Source organism: Lygodium microphyllum, chromosome 27 (assembly GCF_053477565.2).
Source record: "Lygodium microphyllum isolate KBCC chromosome 27, Lygodium_microphyllum_v1.1.10, whole genome shotgun sequence".
Taxonomy (NCBI): domain Eukaryota; kingdom Viridiplantae; phylum Streptophyta; class Polypodiopsida; order Schizaeales; family Lygodiaceae; genus Lygodium; species Lygodium microphyllum.
The window spans coordinates 22,471,231-22,493,971 of record NC_141161.1 but is presented as its reverse complement, the minus strand read 5'-3'; the positions used below and the strand labels follow the sequence as shown (position 1 = coordinate 22,493,971).

At 42.2% G+C, this 22,741-nt stretch overlaps 1 protein-coding gene across 3 annotated transcripts in view; it reads left to right on the top strand.

The window, feature by feature from the left end:
* The window catches only part of LOC148012128 (Tetratricopeptide repeat (TPR)-like superfamily protein), a 44,930-nt gene extending 34,798 nt beyond the window's left edge, over nucleotides 1–10,132 (top strand). For 2 of the 3 annotated variants that reach the window (XM_087668867.1, XM_087668868.1), the window contains exons 3-7: nucleotides 7,084–7,374; nucleotides 7,472–7,714; nucleotides 8,795–8,919; nucleotides 9,014–9,112; nucleotides 9,263–10,131. In XM_087668867.1, coding sequence (XP_087524993.1) covers nucleotides 7,084–7,374; nucleotides 7,472–7,714; nucleotides 8,795–8,919; nucleotides 9,014–9,112; nucleotides 9,263–9,680 — 1,176 coding nt within the window. In that variant the 3' untranslated portion in view covers nucleotides 9,681–10,131. Of the gene's footprint in view, nucleotides 1–6,660; nucleotides 6,838–7,083; nucleotides 7,375–7,471; nucleotides 7,715–8,794; nucleotides 8,920–9,013; nucleotides 9,113–9,262 lie in introns of all 3 variants that reach the window. The other variant, XM_087668869.1, reaches the window with a different exon arrangement.
* Nucleotides 10,133–22,741: the final 12,609 nt, after the last annotated feature.

Sequence of the window (22,741 nt, the reverse complement as noted above, 5' to 3'; positions counted from 1 at the left end):
GGAACCAAGATTGCGGTGCTTGATTTAGCCCATAAAGAGCTTTTTGCAAGTGAAACACCTCATCTTTCCGATCAATAGAAGAAAACCCAAGTGGTTGCTCCACATGGACTTCCTCCTTTAGATAATCGTTCAAAAAGGCACCTTTGATGTCCATCTAATATAGATCAGCCAACCGCGGTGAGCGCCTAGCGCAACCAACAAACGGAATGGTATCAACCTTGCAGTTGAAGCAAAGGTCTCGTCATAATCAATGCCTCGCTTCTATCAAAACCCTTGTAGTACAAGGTGAACCTTGTATTTGTTTAAAGTCCCATAAGCTTTTAGCTTGTTCCTGAAAATCCACTTCATCCCAATGACTTTCTTGTGATTCGGACAATCCACTAGGGTCCAATTCTCATTTTGGTCAATACTCTCTAGCTTCTTGTCCATGGCCGCTCGCCATTGGGGATGTTTAAGAGTCTCTTGCCAACTATCTAGCTTAGAATGTGCCATGTAATCAATTGTAAACAATGATGCAAAGGAAGCCCTTAAATCCAACATGGTTTGCTGGTATCAGCGAGGTAATGAGTCTCGTGGAGGGGACCTAGGAGCTAAAGAATTTGTAGGAAGGTTAGGAGCAAGCAGTAGACCCAACACAAAAGACACTATCTCTAATGGAATTATCTCAGGGAACGGTGTAGAGTTTAGTATAGAAGACTATACAATATCACTCTCATAAAAAACATCTTTGCTAGCAATCACCTTGTTTGTTCGAGGATTAAACAAACGATAGACTCTTGCTACTTGATCATCTCTGAGGACTTAAGAACCTCCATGGTAGAGAACATGGTGAGGAGATGCTGATAGTCAACCGAATTGACTTTCAAGTCATTGTGGTTGATGCAGTGGTTGGAAATGAATTCTATTTCTTTTATTCATTAAATGCATTAAATGAAGATGAAGAAGTTCACTAACTTCAAAATGACATTGAGAAGGAAAAATTGAAGGAAAAGAAGTAGGAGAACATACAAGTGTTTGAGTTAATCTTTTGGATTCATCACCTTTGTGTGTGTTTCAATACAAAAATTTATCTTCTTTAAGACTTATAAACCAATACCAAGTTTACATATCCCTTCTTCATAAGAATCACCTATATCACTTTGAAAAGAGGAAGAAAACTCTAAAGATGGAGAAGTGTTGTTTTGCGTACCTAACATAGCAGTGAATGAAGTCTCAATGGATTTGGCTTGGGAGACTGAAGCGATGATGTTGTGTTTGAAGTCATCTTGCCCTCCTGTTGTTCTTGCTTCTTGTGAAGGCTTTTAGATCAAAGGCCTAGGTTTGGAAGAGATCTTTGCTTTGTTACCATGTGAAGAAATATCCTAATGCAGAAACACAAATAAAAACATATGATAAAGCACAAACTCAATTGAACATAGTTAGGGCTAGAGTAACATAGAGACAATGAACACTGAAGATCATAAATGAATGAATTTGAAAAATACAAATCTCATGCAGCATACGCATTATGCAGCGAACACAAACTATACCCCAAACTCTTGAGACAAGCTCTCGTGTCTTGAGAGTTTGGGGTATAGTATTCCTTCACTACCTTGTGTCTCAAGGATTGAGGCAGAGGTAATGAGCTGGAGAGTGTGCCCTAGTCTTTATAGTTACTATACCCCAAACTTTTGTCTTGAGGACCAAGGCAGAGGTAATGAGCTGGAGAGAGTGTTATACTCTTGACGAATTTCGAAACACAGCAAGACAACCTCCAAGATGTCAAACAACAACAAACGCATCAAAGGTGATACTGGATTAGTGTCAGATAGGTAGTAAGAGAGAGAACTCCAAATGCAATAGGCTAGTGATAATGTGGCAAACTATCGAGAACAGCACAAACATAGATTTGCTGGCATGGCAGCTTGTACAGCAGCAGTTGATAAAAAACACAGCAGTTCAGCAGGTTGCCACTATTAGATGATGTGGTTGATGCAACAAACATAGCAGGTTGTGCAATGGAGGTTGGTAAAAGTGCTTGATGGATGTAGACAATGTCGGGCAGCCTTGGTTGAGATGTCCTCCGCGAATGGGATGTGGGCAACGAAGCTAAAGCATTTGAGACTTGCAAAAATGAGATTTGTTGAATGGGAGGGTAGGCTATTTATTTATAGAAAGTTGGGGCCTCCCAAATTAGGGTTTACTCTCAAACCGCTCTTGGTTTAAAAGAATGGTTAAAATTCATTAGTTAATTTAAGTTTTGGGGCTGTTTAAATAAAGCTAATGGTAATTTAGCTCAATAATAGGCAGCACCAAAACCAAGAAGAACAGGCTTTGATAATAAAAAAGAGTGAGCAACCAAAAGCAAAAAGACATTGCTTCGATAGATTCCAAGAACACAAAGGCCTGAAGAGAACGCCATAAAGGACATGAAAACTCAAATAGGATATGCTCAAGAGTATAATCCATATACCAAGGCACAAGAACAATACAAAGGTTGTAGCACTGAGTCGCTGGTAGTGTGCACCAATCTCCCTCACTCCACTTGGAAGCTATCATGTTGAAGAATGAGTATGTGATGACAGTGATTGAGGAGGAGGGTTCTTGCCTTTAACTAGGTAGAAAGTATGCCCACAATGATAACTAGTCGGCCAATCACAAACTGGCATCAAAATACTAGTCGGCCAGCCACTAAATCATGTGGGATAAAATAAGAAATTGTAAGAGTGTGCAATGAAAGAGAAACACAAATGAGCAAAGAGAAAGGGAAAAGAGAGACTTTAAAGAATGAAGAGAATGAAGTGATATATCTGCACTAAATTTGAATGGAATTTGAATACAAAGAGTGGACTGATGAGTCCCAAGGCATTTGTGAGGGCATGGCATTAGGCTGATGCAAATGCCAGTATTGGAGATGGAGGAAATGCTGAAGTGGAAGTATGCTAAAGCAATTTGTAGAAAATGTGTGAATGATAGCAGCCACCAAACCACCCTGCTAAATAGTAGGAGATGCCCAAACCTGGCTGACTTGGTCAAACTAGCCCCTAAAATGCTGGCTGACTGCATTTCTAGCAATAAAATAATGTTGGTGGCCACATAAAATGCTGATCGCAATGGAGACACACACACACTCTCTCTCTCTCTCTCTCTCTCTCTCCACTTATATGTTGGCCATAAAGTGAGAGGAGTAGGAAGCCCAATTCTAGAACATGTAGGACTTTTGAAATGGAGTGCAATGGATGGTCAAGCAATAATGGCAAAGAGCCAACACTACTAATAGGCACTGAACAAATGTCATAATTGTGACTATACCCTCTGATGGATAAAGATTCTACAACAAATCTCCTTAAGGAGTCATACGACTTGAAGCACTGTTGCCAATGAGCCAAGGCCTCTTAGAAGATGAGACAATTGATGAAGGTAGCTTTCCCTTCTCATGGATGTGAAGGAACATGGACTCATGTAACAGTTGGAGCAGAGGTCGAAGTAGGCTCAAATAATCTAGCTCCATTCTTCACTCTTGAACAAAGGCAAGGGTATTTCTTTCAACACTTCTCCTTGGAATGGGTACCCTCTGATAGATAAAGATCCTACAACAAACCTCCTCAAGGAATCATATGACTTGAAGCACCATTGCCGATGAGCCAAGCCCTCTTTGAAGATGAGACAATTGATGAAGGCGGCTTCCCCATCTCATGGACGTGAGAAGGAACATGGAATCGTGTAACAGTTGGAGCAGAGGTCAAGGTAGGCTCAAATGATTTAGCTCCATCCTTCGCTCCTGAACAAAGGCAAGGGTATTTTTTCCAACACTTCTCCTTGGAATGGGTACCCTTCCCACAATATGAGCATTTAGGCTTCTTTGAATCCGTGTCAAAGCATGAAGAAGACTTCGAAAGTTTAACTCTCTTCTTCTCCTTGCTCTTGCCCTCTTGTTGTTTTTGTTGCCCCTCCTAAACTTGTAGTAAAAGCCTTGGTAAGGTTGGATCCACTTGTACCAATCTCCTTGAGTCTTTTCTTTGTGCTCCAAAACAAGCGGATCTAGTTTTTCCCATAGAAGAGTTTTCCAAACCTTGGAGGTAAGCAACTTGCTGTAGAAGACATCATACTTGAGAAATGGCAATTGAGTAAGGAGAATCATCGTTATGTCCTCCAATGAAATCATCCTGCCAAGGGATACATGCTTGTCATGTATGTCCTCTATCTTGTTGATGTGATCATGCATACAAGGGGAATTATTAACAAAACGCATTTGGAGTTTCTTCTCTATGGTTATGTGGTGGGTAAAGGCCTTTTGATGATAGAGAGGAGAGCCTCGCTCACACCTCTGCTATAGTGTGAAGTTTGTGCATGTGCATAAGAACACAATCCTACAGAGTCATGAAGAGAAATGATTGTGCTCTAGAATTGAGCTGATCCCAAAGGGTTGCTTGGTCCATGGTAGAACCATTGTAGGGATCTTCCATTGGACGGGGGATCGGGGTAGTAACAAACTCCTACAAGCCGAAGGTGTCAAGGATACACTCCACTCTGTAGCACCAAAGGGAGTAGTTTGCACCATCAAGTGAATCTTCTTTTGGGAAAGAAGGAAGCATGGGCACTTGGAGTAGAAGGTGCTACTAGGGCTATGTGAGGAATTGTAGTATGGCCCTATGAGAAACATGTAGAGAAGCAGAAGAGAGAAGGGGGACTCTGATCTTCTCAATCTAAGAGAGGAGAATGAGGCGTTGAATGTTGACCTTTCTATTGCTCTTGGTGATGATTTGACTGATGGGACTGCCATCTTCAGAAGAACACACAGACCCCTCATTTGAGTCATAAAAAGCATTGAACTAATGGTACTCCATAACTCTTGTAAACCTGCAAATACACTCAAAAAATCTGTATTTTGATGTTGGGAAGCCTGAACGGAGGGCAAAACAGCTACACCCTGCAAGGAGTTGTAGATGTTCTGCACACTTCTTAGAAAGCCTGAACAAAGCAGCAAGGTCGTGTCCTTCGCAACAAATGTACTTCAAACAGCAACCTAAGTGTGGTTTTCTCTTCGTAAAGTCTCCAAGTCCTTTGGCAATGATACCATGTGAGTGTGTGCAATGGAAGAGAAACATGAACAAGGAGAGAAAGGGAAGAGGAAGACACCAAACAAAGAAGAGAATAAAGTTATAAATTTTCAAAGCTGAGTACAAAAGAGTGGACTGATCGGTCCCTGCACACAGCCCAAGGTATTAGTGAGGGCACTGGATCAGGCTAATGACAGATGGCAGCACTAGAGATAGTGGAGAGGCTGAAGTCGGAGTGTGCTGAAGCAATCTGCAATAGAAAACTTGTGAATGATAGCAGACATCACATCACCTTGCTATAAATAGCAAGAAATGCCCAAATTTGGCCAACCTGGTCTAAATTGGCCCCTAAAATGCTGGCTGATTGCATCTCCAGCAATAAGATAATACTGGCACCACATAAATTGCTGATTGCAAAATAATAATGCCAGGTGTGAATAGGTCCTCCAGCCACTGAAAAAGAAATGCAAATGAGCTGGAAAGTGTATGCCAGCAGTATGAACACACCCGAAACTCTCTGGAAAAGAAATGCATGCTTTAAACAGAGCTGCCTCAAAACACATGGCAGACTGAATGTCAGAACTCCTAATGTCCCTGTTTGACTCAGATTGTCACAAGCAGGCAATGACTGTGCAGGACACTTATTGCACAGTCTACCAGACAAGCAACCTGATTTGGATAGCTTCCTCAAAATTAACGGCATCATTATTATCTTGTCCAGCTGTGATCATCCTGCCCACATCTTGGTGACCTGTTTTACATTACGAGCTGTGTTTTCACTTCCATGTTGCTGCCTCACTGTTCTTGGTGACTCAGCAGACTGGCCACTCTGGAGGTCTTGCGTTTCCCACTATTCCAGGCCCTGCAATATTTAGACTGCTGCTGCTGTGTTTCATGACCTGTTCAGAGTATGAATCAAATTCGTAGATAACTTATATTGCATAAGATTTTACTTCCAAATAAAATACATATCGTATACCCACATAAACATTGATTCCAAAGTTGAATGGCCAGAGAAAATCTGGCTATATTCAACCCTTCATGCATTTAATCCACTGCGCATAGATTTGGACAACATACATAGCATTCATAGTTCAAAAACAAGTCTGATCATTCATGATAACATCTTAATATATAATCATCCCATAGAAATGTAAAAAATCCTATTTATGATTGCTTTAGAGTCCTCCTTTCACCTTCTTACATCAAGCTTTGCATACATGACAGCCAAGACCCATGAACATATTAATTCAGCCCTTTAAATCACTTGATTGACCTTAGTGTCTCCAACTCCTTCAGCTCACCTCATCCTTGCTCCCCTAAGCCATGGAGGTTGGTTGTTATCCACTTTAAGTCTCTCTCTCTCTCTCTCTCTCTCCAAGCATTTCTTTATAAGTTTATACCCATATATAGCCTCCCATATGTGCAAGACGTGGGAGTAAACACTGGGTGAGACTGGGACTTCTCATCTTGTGTGTGATGGTGGAAGGGTGGAAGTGTTTTTTAGATGTATGGTACAACCTATGAATCCAGAGTAAAGTTGTACAACCTATGAGCTGAGGATAGGGGACATCATACAAAATGACCATAGTCATCATAACAGTAGAGGATGTTGATGCAGATGATAAGCTGCAAAGGGAAAACGCTGGGTGCTCTAGCTACGGAATGCTGTTCTATAAAGGCTGCAAACTGCTGAAGAATGTCTCCAACTGGTCTGAGACTGCTCAGTAAGGCTGATGTGCCATGTTCACCTAATTGTGTTTTATGGAAAAATAAGCAGCGGCTCATGGCAGAACAGGTAAATCTTTGAAGACTTCTGTTTTAGGTGAGCTATGAAGCTTTGCCTGGATAGTGTTAAGACACATCTTGTCTTTCAATTTTGTGAATTCAATTTACTTCTATGTTCCTTTTAGAATATGGAAAGCGCTCTAGCATCTGGTGTTCTTAGCATGTTTTAGAAGGCTTTTAATTTTCGAAATTTTTATTATAACAAGCTGCTATTTTTCTGATCTCTTCATGTGAGTTGATTATAATGTTTGTGCAGACGATTGTATGGCTTCGGAAACAACACTGGTGGGCTTTCAGCGGAATGGACTTCAATCTTCTCATTGCTGCTTATGGGAAGCTTGGGGAACCAGAGAAAGCGGAAAGAGCAATAGGACATCTGAAAAAGGCTGGATTTTCTCCAAATGTTGCATCTTTCACCAGCCTAATAGAAGCCTATGGAAAAAAGGGAATGTTCAGTAATGCAGAAGCCATTTTGACTAAAATGCTTGAAGAGGGGCCCATGCCAACTGTGCTGACTTACCAAACTTTAATTACGGCTTTTGTTAAGGTACTACAGTAATGGCTATGTTGTGATCTATTCTTGCACCATTGACATGTGCAAAATCTGAAGATTTTCTATCACTTGCATTATTTTCCATTTTTAGGGAGGAAAGTATGAAGATGCTGAGCGACTGTTTAACAGCTTGGAAGCTAGTTCAACTATCAAGCCAGACCAAAAGCTTTACAATCTGATGATCCATTCTTATGGGAAGTCGGGGAAGCTTGAGGAAGCCTCCAGATTATCAAGAAAGATGAAGGCTCTGGAAGTTCCCTTGTCAGTTGTGACATATAATAGCTTACTTGCTAATCAGCCTGGCGTGAAAGATGCAGAAAATGTGTTCTCTCAGGTAACTCCTCTGCTAAACATGTACCTTTCTGAACAATTAAATTTTTTTTAACTAACTGCAATTAAGGTGATTGCTTGATGACACTCCTCATATCATCACATATATTCCATGGTCTTGGTACTTGGGTAGAGCCTGCCTCCAAATTCTCATGATGAGTGACATGAGTCGTGACTTTGCAGTGCTTGCAATGTCTCTCTGGAAGGTGCAACAAGTAGTGGTCCTATGACATGGTGCATATAAGTTATCTATCCTTTTGAGGTAGCAATAGGTGTTAGACATATTGTCACGTAGCAGTAAGTCATGTCCAGATTTCACCCATTTAAGGTGGCACATGATGCCACAAAGCACCACTGGAATTTCTATCCAGTTTATTCTGGTATATGAATTATTGTAAATTGTATCACATCGGCACACTCAAGGATCAGGGTGCAGGCTGCTGTGTGTCAAGCTGTGTTTTGCTTCATCCTCCCTCTGAACTGTATGTGTTCTTGTCAGAGGTGTGTCCTTCCTGCTTTTCCTATTAGTAGTCTCAATTTATTTCCAGCCTTGTAATCATGTCTCCATAAGTGGCCAGCTTGGCCTCCAAGGTGAGAGGTTCACTCTTTTTAAGTTTTCTGTGATTTAGTTGCAGATTGTGGCTTGTTTGTGCATGATAATATACAGCATTTACATTTGACTAATCTTCTCCCCAATCCCTATTACTTGCTTCTCTCTCAAGCTGCTATCATCTTGACGGTTGTTGGGTTGTCTATAGACTGTACAGGTATTAGAGGTTGATAATATCATTCATCAATACCGTATTGATAGGTATATGATCACAATTAATTCCTGGAAAAGAGGCTGCCTATTGTGATGTGCTCGACTTAGCTTTTGCCTCCTTCACTGAATCCTTCAATTTTTCAAGAATCTGTAGTGGTAGGAATAGTATGTCTTTGTAGGTTAATTGCATCTCCTACCACCATTGACCAAAAGGTGTTAACCCAGGTGCTTTTTCTTTAACATAAATAGACATTTAGTAATGGGATGCTCTGATGTAGCTTCCTGGCTATATCTGACAGGTATTTACTCATCCCATGTCAGATGCAGCGAGCCAACATTGATCCAGATGTGTTTACCTATGCTTCTCGATTGAATGCATTTGCCAAAGCTGGGAGGGGTGAGGAGGCATGTTACTTTTTCAAGACAATGATTGCTTCTGGGATCAGGTTACTTTCGTGCCTGACTTGAAATTTTGAAACACCTGGTTTTGTCAAACATGATTACTGTTAAACTCTTTAGAGCATCTGACCCCTTTTGCAGGCCTAATGGCACTGTTTACAATGTCCTTTTGGATGCGCTTGCAAATTCTAAAATGGTGGAAGAGGCAGAGTCCACTCTCAAACAGATGCGACGTGATGGGTAAAATAGCTTTCGACTTTTGAGCTCCAATGATTTGTGTGAGCCATAGCTCTGATTGTAACTGATTGATATTTTTTGAGTTCTGGTGTCAAATGGCAAAAAATGTATCGCTATATCTGCTGAGCATTCAATAGTGCCTTCTCGTTGCAGTTGTACCCCTGATGTGCGCTCCTTCACAACATTAATGAATGCTTATGTGAATGTCGCTGACATGGAGAAAGCTCAGAAGGTATTTGAACGAATGAAGATTGCAGGAGTGGAGCCTAATGTTGTGACCTATGGCACCTTGATCAAAGGTTATGCCGAAGTGGGGGATCTAGACGGAATGCTCAAAAGCTATAACAAATTGATTGCGCAAGGTCTAAAAGCGAATCAGACAGTGTTCACTATTATGATCCAGGCCTTTGGAAGACACGACAGTCTAGGTAGGGCGAAATCATGGTTTAAGAAGATGGTTGAAGAAGGTCACTTACCAGATGAAAGAGCGCGCAGATCACTGTTAGGGTTACCTGCAGCCGTAGAGAGACAGCAAGAGGTTCAAGAGTTTCTTGAGAGTCTATTAAAATAAAGTTATGCTTATTTCACATTCCTTATGTATTACCTGTATTTCTCACTGGATGTAAGGAAAATGCCTGTTTCTGTCACACACACACACAAAGGGAGGAACCCATCAGGGAGATGCTCTTCAGAATTGGGATACGCTTATTGGGTGAAATACAGGCATGTTTAACACCTCAGGCGGAGTAAAAGCAGACTTCGGCCCTAAAGTGCTTAAATACCTTAGTGATGTCCAAATTAGAGCTATTCAGAGTCTTGAGTCATTTAATGAGGGCTTGTGTAGCAAGTTTGGCATGTGCTAGATCCATCCATTTTGATTAGATATCTTTCATTCAAGAGCAATTTCTTGTAACCATCTCTCAAATATAGGGTTTATATCATGATTCTCTTTCTTCTACGAGAAGAGTGAGAATTAGCGAGTTAATAACAAAAAAAGGTTCATGTTTATTGTTAAGTAGAAAGCATCAAAATGATCAACTTTTGTTTAGTTATTTTAATAACGAAAACTCATTTTTGATCCATTGGATCTACGATTTTAGTGTTTGAACATCCGCCATAAAACCATCCAACACTCGTTGACATTTGATGATGCACCACATCATTATTAACATTTCATGTATTCATGCACGTCATCTTCTAGTTGTGAGCCTCGTCAGTTTATCATAGATAGAGGAGTTCGTGCTATTTTGCATTGCATTTCAAAGTGCATCAACTTGATCATATGTAAGAAGGCCTATTCACTCTGCTCATGGAACGTAACATTTGGTTTCTACACACGTGATAGGCGAGAAACACAATTCAGCAAGCATTGGTTCACATGAGGATGTGGAAATTAGATAGTATTGCTACCAATGGGCTCAATATGAATGACTTTTTAAAAGCTATTTTAATCATGAAAACTCATCTTTGATCCATTTTAGTGTTTTGATCATTTTAGTGCTCTAATATCCATCATAAACTGTCCAACACTTATTGAGATCAAGTGATACATCACGTAATTATTGGAATTTTATGTATTCATGCATTTTATCTCGTAGTTGTGAGCTTCATCATTTTATCATAGATAGAGGAGCTTGGGCTATTTTGCATTGCATTTCTAAGGGTATCAACTTGATCACGTTCATGGAAGCATATTCATTGTGTTTGTGACAGGCAACATTTAGTTTTTGCAGGAGACTAGCTCTTTGGTAGCCTAGTCAAGTTAAGGCTTGAAACTTTATATATTGGTAGGGTTTTTCCATCCACTACGGGAAATAAAGATCCACTATGGGAAAAACTCTTTGTTATCAGTAGTGGAAAGTATATTCTTCATCTTCTTGTGGCTTCTTTTGGTGATGTCATCTATCTTGTTGGTCTTCTGTTCCAATCTTTGATCTTTGTTGGTCTTGGTCTTATGCTCTTCGTCTTTGACTTGTTCTTTATTATCTTATGCCCTAGTTTTCTTTGTGAGGTCTTTTTGGTCTTCTTTCTCAGTGAGTTTGAGATGGATGCAAACATGTACATTGATGTATCTTGACATGACTTAATCCTTGGGATACATAGATTTGGGGGTTGCATGCACCTTTGCAAGACATATATATTTCTCTTTGGATATCTTTGGGACATGTTGGAATGCATTGCTTGACATCACATTATGACATTGGGCTTGGATACATAGAGTTTGAAGCTTTGGATGAGTGGTGGTTATATGATGATATTCACTGAAATGGCTTGGCATTACACTGGCATTGGATTTTCTTGGCATTTATGCATAAAATATTTCCCTTTTAAAGGCATGGGAAGGTCTTACCACGAGAACACTCGGGCAGTGTCTATCCTGTCAAATTGAGACTTACAAATGGATTTGATCAATAGGGCTTTAGATCATTAGAAGTACCGAGAATGAGTTTTTGAACAATTGAGATAAAATTAGTGAATAGCGTGTTCATGAGTGAGCTAAATACACGTGCCAAGAGACACTGATTGAGTATCAATAGATACTATGTCTTGAAGATCTTGATATTGGGCTTGATGTTGTTGGGTAAATTTTAAGCTTCCTTGGGTACTTCTAGATCTGCAACAATAGACTTCAGAGTTAATGTCAGAATGATCAAAATGACGATGATGGTGGTGAGAAAAGAACAAGGATGCCAAGCTTTCAAGTTTTTGGCTATGGAGTTTGCACTTAGGGTTTTTGGGAGAACTTGCTTTTTTTCTCTCTGTGTGAGCTAGATACTGATCATTTTGAAAACTTTTTTTATGAAAAGAAAGCTTTTGACATGGGCTTCAAAAGACCTATGTATTTGAGCCAGATCGCAGTGCGAGGAGAAAGAAGAAAGTGGGAACAGACCTAGGCTTGACATGGACAGCGAGCTCCAAAAACGACAATGCCAAGCTATATAATGCACAATGCCTTGCTATGAGATAATGGAGAGGGGCGTCGTGAGCTTAAGAAGATCTCCTTGGAAGAAATTTCTCAAAGATATGGCCTATGTGATGAGATCTAGAAGCTCCAAGTTGACTGGGTCATCTTGGCTATGGAAGACACACATGGCAAAACTTGAGTAAATTGACAATGCTAAGCTATAGTTGGGGGTATGTTGATGTTTTAAGTAATACATAAAATGTTTACTAGCAGGGGAACACTTCTCTAGAAGGAAGCTTAGTGAGAGTTGGCTTGTAGAGAGAGATATGAGAGCTTGAAGCAGGGTAGGTGCTGCTTGGCCATGGCTACTAAGGTAAACAATGAGAAGAAGTGGGAGATGAACTTATGCACTTGTCGTGAGCTAGAGCTGAGCTGTGAGAAGTTGGAGGAGCAGGGAGAAGAGCTTCATGGATTCAACCCTTGAGCGCTTGCGTGCTTCGAATCGAGCATTGAAGTAGGGTTTTCCCTGAACCAATGCTTGAGGTAGATAGGTAGGAAGGGAGGGAGTTTGAAGAGGTATTCGATCTCCTTAGCAAGTAGGTTTTTGGTTTTTTTGAATTGGAAAGGTAGGTTGGAGTAGCGTAGGTACTCTTTATTATTATTTTTTGCATTTAAGTAGGATAGAAGCAAAATATTTGAGCATGCAGTAGGGTTTTGTGTTGCTGTATAACAGGCTGAAACGCGGAAAAGGACAAAAAATGAAAATTTTGGGTTAAATGCTGGTAAGAGGAGCAAGACTAAGGTGAATGCAGGCCTAGGCAGGGTAACAAGAGGCTAGGAGACCATAGAAGAGCTCATTTTTCACCCTAGCATTGAGAGAGAGAGAGAGAGAGAGAGAGAGAGAGAGAGAGAGAGAGAGAGAGAGAGAGAGAGCTGGGCAGGGTAATAAGAGGCTAGGAGACCATAAAGGAGCTCATTTTTCACCCTAGCATTGAGAGAGAGAGAGAGAGAGAGAGAGAGAGAGAGAGAGAGAGAGAGAGAGAGAGAGAGAGAGAGAGAGAGAGAGAGAGAGAGAGAGAGAGAGAGAGAGAGAGCTGGGCAGGGTAATAAGAGGCTAGGAGAGCATAAAGGAGCTCATTTTTCACCCTAGCATTGAGAGAGAGAGAGAGAGAGAGAGAGAGAGAGAGAGAGAGAGCTGGGCAGGGTAATAAGAGGCAAGGAGACCATAAAGGAGCTCATTTTTCACCCTAGCATTGAGAGAGAGAGAGAGAGAGAGAGAGAGAGAGAGAGAGAGAGAGAGAGAGAGAGAGAGAGAGAGAGAGAGAGAGAGAGAGAGAGAGAGAGAGAGAGAGAGAGAGAGAGAGAGAGAGAGAGAGAGAGAGAGCGCTTTCATTGGTGATTCAAATTGATCTTGCCGTCGGGGAGTTCTTCGCATGCGTTAGGTATATCAAACCCTTCCTCCTACGTCCTTGTGATCTGGAAGTTTGTGTACCTTGTGATTGCTTGGAACATTGGATTTAACGAAATTATCCTCGGTGTTGCTGTCGTCACTTGCAACTCAACCCATCCGAGTTGGCTTGGGTCGAGTCTCAGAATCGACCCTTGTCTCTTTTGCATTTGGCCAATTCAGCCTGTCCAAATGGACAACTCGGCCAACTCCTTTAAATTCGGCCCTCCACCCTCTTGCCTCGACCCGTCGCAACATACCATTTGGCCTTGTTTGGATTCGGCCCAAACCAACTCGGCCATTTCCACTTGGCCCTATTTGACTCGGCCCATCTGAACGATCGACTTGGCCCACTAAACTGACTCGGCCCTTGGCCATGTCCATTCGGCCGTCTGAGTCACAAATTCGGCCACTGTTCCTATTCGGCCCTCGGCCCGTATGAATCCACTTGGCCCCTGCAATTTGGACGGGTTGGGCAGAGTTAGATTTTTGCAATTTTTTTGGAAGATTGAACCAGACCCAACTAGATCTCAATTGTGCAAACCTTGGTAAGCCATCTCGATGCCCAGAACTCAATTCTGGCGCAAGGAATAGGCGAATGCACGAGACACGACCGCTTAGTAGCTTGTGTAGGTTGTTGAGAGAGTTAGCGCATTAATGGCAACTAGTGGAGTCATAAACCCTGAAATGAACCTAAACCAAAAAAGACGACACAGCAAGAAGCCCTAGAACCTTAATGGGCCAATCTAGCCAATAAGGGCAAAAAGGCCACACCACAAAAACATGTATAGGTTGCATTCAGACTGCATCTAGTTAGAACGAAACGGAACAACATCAAGCTACAACTACAAGAATGACTCGACATGACAGTCCTGAGGATAGATGCACCTTGAACGGCACTACACAAACGACCCAAGATATCAGCAGAGAATCCAAATCTAGCTGGGTAGTTGGGGACTCAAGGGCATACATGAGAAGGCTTAAATTTACAAGCCAAGACCCAGAAGATGAAGACATAGTACCACCTGCTTATCTTAGGGTCAAGCTCACCGCAAAAAGAGAGCAGTGTTGATGATCTTATCGATGAAGGGGCATATTTTAATATCTTGACCTATGAAGCATGGACTCTGCTAGGCCAACTAGAGCTCACACCGACTAATGCAACTCTTAGTCAATACGGGGGACACCCACAAGCACTCATAGGAAAGTGCAAAATCCTTGTAACTATTGAAACTGAAAGCTTGCCTATCCTATTTCATGTTCCTCCAAATAGTGCTAGTTGTGGAAAGGAAACCCTCCTAAGACCACCGACTAATGCAACTCTTAGTCAATACGGGGGACACCCACAAGCACTCATAGGAAAGTGAAAAATCCTTGTAACTATTGAAACTGAAAGCTTGCTTATTCTATTTCATCTTCCTCCAAATAGTGCTAGTTGTGGAAAGGAAACCCTCCTAAGATGACCCTTCAAAAGGGCGACAAAGTCTGAAGCTGATTACGTAGCACAGAGGATACACTTGACACTACCGGGTGTGAGGATAGTCACAACCTTTAGCAAGGGCGACCTCATCGAACCTCAAGGGAAAGACAAGGAATGTACTGACATAACAAGCAAGCCTACTAACGAGAGCAAGGACTTGTTGGAAGAGTTGATACAGGCACATGTTGAACAGAGAGAACCAGTGAGCGAGGCCATGCTTGAAATAAGAAGGTCAGCCGACAATGCCAAGGATAGGCTTTGGGCCTATAAATATCATAGAAGATTACAAAAGAAGCCCGAGCCATATAGACGAAGGCATCAATGGAGAGCCAGCACAACGCTGCGATGGATATCCAAAGCGTTGCTATGTGCTCAAGGGTATTATGCAGGTAATTGATGGATTTGGGTGCCAAAACCCCCTGCTAAACCACCTCTGACAGCTGAAGGCCAGGATGTATCAAGAGCGAAGAAGCGCAGGAGAAAGTCTAAACGAAAAAACAAGTCTCAAGTCAAAAACATTGGAGTGACTAAGCCCCTCACGATTGAAATCAAGAAACCAAACGGGACTATTCAAAAGGTAGATCCTCAGCCTAGCGTGCTTAACAAGGGGATATCAGATGTAATTGTCGAGTGTGTACAAAAGTCGCTAGTGCTCAAGGAGCCTTTGACTTCCCAAAAGGATAATGAGCGCCACAGGCACAATGTTGCTCATGATAAGGCTAATTGCTCAAAGCAAATGGTAGAGTCATCTAATAGTCATGAGCAAATCTTTCAGCTAGTGCTAAGCCCACCTAGGAGCCCCAAATCTCCTACACCCTCTTTCCTTAAACAAACACAGGAAGCATAGCAGCAGTCGCCAAGTGCAGCTGCTCAGTCCCAATCTCTATCTTCATCTAAACTTCCAAATGTCCAAGAGGTGGGACATGACACCACCCTTAGTTCTCAGCCTAAGGATATGCTTGTGCAATCCACTGTGACTAGCTCAACTGATGCTCGATCTACACGAGTGAATACTCAAAGGGAAACAGAAGACACGACCACTTCTGATTTGCCTAAGGACTTGGCATCGCAATCCACCAACAATAGCCAATCCACTAAACTAGCCGCTACTACTTCCAATTAGGAATCACAGCAGTCATCATAGCCTTTGGCCGTGACGATGTCTCTTGCAGAACATGTCCTTAGCAATTCACTTGTGGAAGAGGTGTTACAATCAACATCCTTCACACCTCTAGCACTGTCAAAGCACCTAAAGCTTAGGCTTGAGGAGAAACCTCTCGAAGATGTGGCCAAGGAGATGGCACATCTAACCAAACAACCTAGGAAGGTTGTCCAGTAGGTCGCAGCTACGTCCCGTGAGGACACACCAGAGAAAGAGAAAGCTGAGGCCCAACCAAACACATCAACGACTGACCTAGTTCAGGATCTTGAGTCTCTAAGGGATACACCTTCATTGACCAAGAAAAAGGGAAGAAAATAGCGAAAACAATGGTAGTTACAAGTGGTTGGGGACACCAAGAAGACGGAGACCAAGAGCATGGAAGGGCTTGGGAATAAAGCATTGAGTCCACCTACTAAGGAACCCATGGCCATCTCTCCTAACAATGGTGAAACCTCAGACACATTCATGTGTTCTGATAAGTCAAAGCAACCAGTACCATCAACGGTTGCTTGCAACATTCAATCCATCGTCAACGACAGAACTTGCATTGGCCAATCAAGAGTGGAAACAACATTGTCACAATAGGGTGACAAATTTATACTAGTCACATCCGAGGAGAACCATGACACAATAGCAGCAAAGCCTAAGGAAAAACAAGAAAACCCCGAGAATATAAGCAAACCTAGCATTGACCGATCTTGCTCATCTAGACCTGACCCCCCAGATTCTAAAGCCTGGAGAAACTCCTAGAACCTTACAGGAAATAGCTATCGAGCAAGCCTTCATAGAACATAGAAGTGTCACAGAGTGCTTGATCGAGTTGGACGCTAAACTCAAATTATTCACACACGTCTACGTCCTTGCAGACATGGGCACATTCCCTAAGGATCAGCTTGAGGCATACTTGCCATGTCCTCTATCCTGGGAAGAGCAAGAATGTCTTAACATGCACTATGACACGCTCCTACATAAGCGCATGCAACTCATCTCTGACGAGGAGGCCAATGAACTACGCTTAACTGTGACATTCAATGAAGCACTTTGCCAACAAATCTCTTAGAGATAGAGCAACTTAAGCAACAATCAAAGGGTCGAAGTCAATTTGAAGAACATTGGTTTAAAAACCGCGCTACAATGGCCGAACTAGGAGCCCAGATTATGACGGGTCTAAGAGGAGTGATTGGCCAAATGGTGGTCTCAAAGAGACCCACCCTATGTGGCGCCAAATTCCTTCTGAGTAGTGACTGCTATTCGGGGTATGGACTTAGCCGGAACTAGGCAGGAGAACTCTCTAGTTGATAAGTTTCTCAGTGAGGAGGAGCTACATGTTACTCGGACAAGGTACCATGCTACTCGATTTTGCAAAATACATGTTGTTATTAAGTAGGTTGCCATGAGTACTGGATGCATGTTGTACACTCCAGTACAATCCTGAGTTCTACAATTGGTTTTTATCCTCACGAAGTGACATGGAGTCATAAACGTGTACATAAATAAATAATGAGTTTCGAGATTTTGCATAGATAGTACCAATACACACAAGCAATGATAGTCAAGCATAGGGAGAAAAGTTTGGATTTGACAAGCTAAGCTCCTCGGGTCCTCCTCTCACCACACGTCTAGAAGTTGCGTGGCTGTTCCGGCCTCTGGGGGAGGGCATGCAACCCTCACCGCCACCATGCGAAGCCTTGACCAACATCTCTAAGGACATAGATAGGGCATCGTCTCCTTTTACACGCTTTTCCTTGTTTTCGAATTATCCTTTCGAGGATGAGCCCTGCCCCACTCCTTCACAGCCACTTCGAGCAACTTGGCATAGGAAACAATTTGCTATAGGCTGGAATCCGCCCCACAGTTGAGCCAGGATGAATATCATCATAGGGACCGACCCTCTATAGCAAATACTTCATGCCTCACATCGCCCCTCTTCGTCATATGTGCCTGATAACCCACTGTTTGATTCCTTTCAGACGAATAGCTCTATCATGCCTCAGGGCCTAACCCTTGGTTCACATTTTGCAGGTACCTCCACAGGAATCCGTCACGGAGTACACAACGTAGCTAGCCTGCAACGAAGCTCTCTACTGCAGAAGAGAGTATATGGCACAAACACCTCCACCAGAACACTATGTGCCTACCCTTAAGAGGTATGCATCGAAACGAGGCCCCAAGCGATACTGCCCAGGATGCAGGTTGAAAACTCCCCAGGCCAGGAAAACGAAGGCTCAAGGGAATGCCCGGGGGGTGGCAACCCTTGTCATGCATGCCCTCACCAGACGCTTAGGCACCAAATTCTCAAAGGAAGAGAAGGAAGTTAAAAACAGGAGGGAATTTGAGGAATTATTTAAAAAGAATTCTTGAAATAGTAGCGGCCATGGACTACACCATTTGGGTCCCAGCCGATATCTCTCTTGTCCGGCTTGATAGGAGCTCCTCACCAACAATGCCCTGTCACCTCATCACCCAGACTCACCCCACCTCATACAAATAGAATAGCCCTATGTTGTATAAAATGCTTACCAAGTACCCTCTGGCCACAATTTTTTGTCATTAGATGGTTAAAAGGTGCAGACTCTCCAATTGTGCAAACTTCCTATATCTATTTTTAATATATTTCATGCTTTTAACAAAAATCAAGCACATATGATATGCATCTAAGTCAACACCATGGGATTCTGATTAGTGATGTCTCTTTGTGTTGCATCTGCTCATTATAATTGAATAAATGACTTGCATGTACCCTCACAAGTTGCCAAGTGGATACAAGACGCACATGTCTCTATATGAGAGCATTCAAAGTCCAAGATGCCACAAGACCACCAACCCCACAAGGAGCCATCACAGAAAAAGCAACAGAAATACTAGGAACAAAGAGCTAGAATGGAAGCCTCACTGTTGAAAGCGAAAATCACCCTTGCAGACTGCCCATATCGCATGGTCCAAAGCATAGTCATTGGCTACTCTCTCTTTCTGGGTCACACTCTACATTTGGCTCGCGGTAGTTGTTACCTCAATTGTAGACTGCCCACATCGCATGGTCCAAAGCATAGTCATTGGCTACTCTCTCTTTCTAGGTCACACTCTACATTTGGCTTGCGGTAGTTGTTACCTCAATTGTATCAATGTCGCATGTTACAAAGAGGTTTTGTGAAATCTCAGGTGTATCTCCCCATCTCCACAATTGTTCCTCTCGCAACGAGGCTAGTAACACAATCATCATTGTAACGTCCATCTTCACAGTCTTTGACTCTCTACATTTCCTAGTCCAAATGAAAGGCTGATAGCCTCAACATATTGCAATGGTTCCATTTCCAAAAAAAAAAAAAGAGGAGAAGAAAAGAAAGCAACAAAGCCAGAAAAGAGAAAAAAAGCACTCATAATCACAGCACAACACCTAGGGGTCCTCAATTGGGTGCGTTCAGTGACCTTGGTCGACTGGCTTCGTCCCTAATCCCCTAGCCTCTTTACACATCCCCCACAATTGTTCAAGGCACATCAAAGGCATGACATAACTAGGAGCTTGTCTCGCCTATAGTTAGACCTGTCACCTTGACCCACTTGCACGATTCCCTTTTTGCATTCGACTTTTGTACCATTGCAAGAAATCGTGGTAAGCAACACACAAACGGTTGTGGAAAGTACATCGTACTCGTCGAGCAAGCCCAGTACCTCTACCAGCTACCAAAAGTTAGGTGTCAATGTGTCCAATTATGCTGCATTGTGTTGTCACAGTGCAAATGATGTCTCATACACATTCATGTGCACTTCTCCTCAACATTGACAACTTTGCTTCACGCACATGTTGCTACGAAACACCATACCAGCAGTCTTCTACCTATGTAATATCTAAGTATCCACGTGCACTCATATAATATCTGCACCACAATCTATACACAGTTTGAGCCCTCAAGTGCAGGACATTACTCTCGGCTCGCCTAGAGTTCATTGACCTGTCTCCCAAACTCATCAAACTATGTCTTGTGCATGATAAGAAGACTAGTACTATCCCCAGGGAGAGACCACATATGAGAGGTTTTCAATTGCAGGTATTGACAACTCCACCGAAAGTACCATCAGCTCTTCATCAACACTCAACTCTTACCTCTTTACCTTTATCATCATGCAAGCCCACCAAAGAATTGTCATGTGCAACCATAGCAATCCCTTCCACCCACGTCTTTGATGCATGCCAAAGCTTTCTACCTACGACTTTGAGTGCCATGAGATTGGCACTCATCTAAGGAGGGGGGTAATGTTAACCCTCAAACGAACAAGGTGGAAAAGCTGGAAAATCTAAAGTAGAAGACAAGGCCAAGGCAAAAGTGAAACGGAAGATGAAGCGCGCCAAGCAAAATATGGAAATACAAGAAGTGCAGAAAAATCCTAAATCAAGGAGAAAGGTGCACGAGAAAAAGTGCAAGTCAATACTTTTGTAAAAGAGTGCAAGGCGTACCATGATTTATTTTAAGAGTGCCTGGCTCTCACCTCTGCAATTTGTAAAGGTAGATGGGCAGTAGAAAGGAAGCTAGGAAGATAGAAGGACAATGGGAAAAAGGGCCTAAGTTATGACCACCGGCTATGTAAAAAAGGGAATAAGGGGATGACCGCCTAAAAGGGATTTAGGGTTTTGTATATAAAGTTGAAAAGTGAATGAGAAGCTCATTCTTGTGTGTGGCCAAAATTAGCTCTCTTCTTGTTCTTGTTCTTTCTTGCTTGAGCTTGTGCTTGAGAGAGGGAGTGTAAGATTGTGAGGGAGTGAGTGTGTGAGCGTGAGGGACCGAGGAGGAGAAGCTCTCCATCTTCTCCTCTCTTCTTCTCTTCTCTTATCTTGCTTGCGGCAATGGAGCTTGGAGCATGGAGCTTGAGGATAGAGCTTGCTTGAAGCTTGCACTTGGGTTGTGGAGTTATCGGAGTTCTCGAGAGAGGAGGTAACTCGATCGGGCATGGATGTAAGCTCACTATACCCATAGAGATGGATAGTGCATCGGCTATATGAGAGGTAGCCATTAGTGCTTGGCTTGGAATGCTTGAAACAATAAGCGGTCCGTGGGTCCTGGCGGTTGATTGCCTCTACACTCATACACTTGTCCTGAGTTGGAGTTGAGCTGTGAGAAGTTGGAGGAGCAGGGAGAAGAGCTAAACTTAGGTCGCCATGGCTCCGATACCATGTTGAGAAATATGGATCTTGAACATAGTTTAGCTATGGAGGCTTGAACTCATAAGCAAGAGACATGAAGATTGATGACTAGACACAGACTTTCACTCAAGTGAATTAGGTTCCAAGATAGATTAGCTTGGACTCATAAACATAATCTTGAGTGGATAGGAACATAGACTCTAAGTACAAAGTACAATAGCATTGCATTGAAAAGTGAACCAAGTATATGTCTTTATAGCTTTCCAACTTCTCCACTCTCCTCACTTTGCTTATGGGATTCTGGGCATCTCTCATAGAGCTTCTAGAGCATACATCTTTTCTCATATCTTCCATACAAAGCCACTCATGGGCAAGCCTCTTTTGGGCGCACATTCAGCCTCTATGGGCATATATTTGGCCTCCATGGGCCTACATAATTTGATTTCTCAACAACCCCCTCAAATGATGAGTCTCTACCCTTGCTGGCATTTGCCCCCCCTGCATGTGAAGAGGGACTAAGAGACTAGCTCTTTGGTAGCCTAGTCACATTAAGGCTTGAATCTTTATATCTTGGTAGGGTTTTTCCATCCACTATGGGAAACAAGATCCACTATGGGAAATAAAGATCTACTATGGGAAAAATTCTTTGTTGTCAGTAGTGGAAAGTATCTTCTTCATCTTCTTGTGGCTTCTTTTGGTGATGTCCTTGATCTTGTTGGTCTTCTGTTCCAGCCTTTGATCTTTGTTGGTCTTGGTCTTATGCTTTTCGTCTTTGAGTTGTTCTTCATTATCTTGTGCTCCAGTCTTCTTTGTGAGGTCCTTTTTATCTTCTTTCTCAGTGAGTTTGAGATGGATGCAAACATGTACATTGATGTAGCTTGACATGACATAAACCTTGGGATACATAGATTTTTTGCAAAATGGATTGGCATTACACTGGCATTGGATTTTCTTGACATTTGTGCATAAAACATCTCCCTTTTAAAGGCATGGGAAGGTCTTACCACGAGAACACTCGAGCAATGTCTATCCTTTCAAAATTAAGACTTGCAAATGGATTTGATCAATAGGGCTTTACATCATTACAAGTGTTGAGAATGAGTATTTGAGCAGCTAAGGTAAAATCAATGAATAGATTAGCTTGTTCATGAGTGAGCTAAATACACAAGTGCCAAGAGACATTGACTGAGTATCAATAGATACTACGTCTTGAAGATCTTGATATTGGGCTTGATGTTGTTGGGTAAATTTTGAGCTTCCTTGAGCACTTCCAGATCTATAATAGAATTTAGAGGTAATGTTAGATTGATTAAAGTCACTATTGATGGTGGCAGTGAGAAAAGAACAAGGATGTCAAGCTTTTAAGTTTCTGGCTATGGAGTCTGCAGTTAGGGTTTCTGGGGGGTAGCTTGGTTTTTTTCTCTTTGTGTGAGTTGGATACTTGATCATTTTCAAAAAAAATTTTATGGAAAGAAATCTTGTGATATGGGCTTCAAAAGCC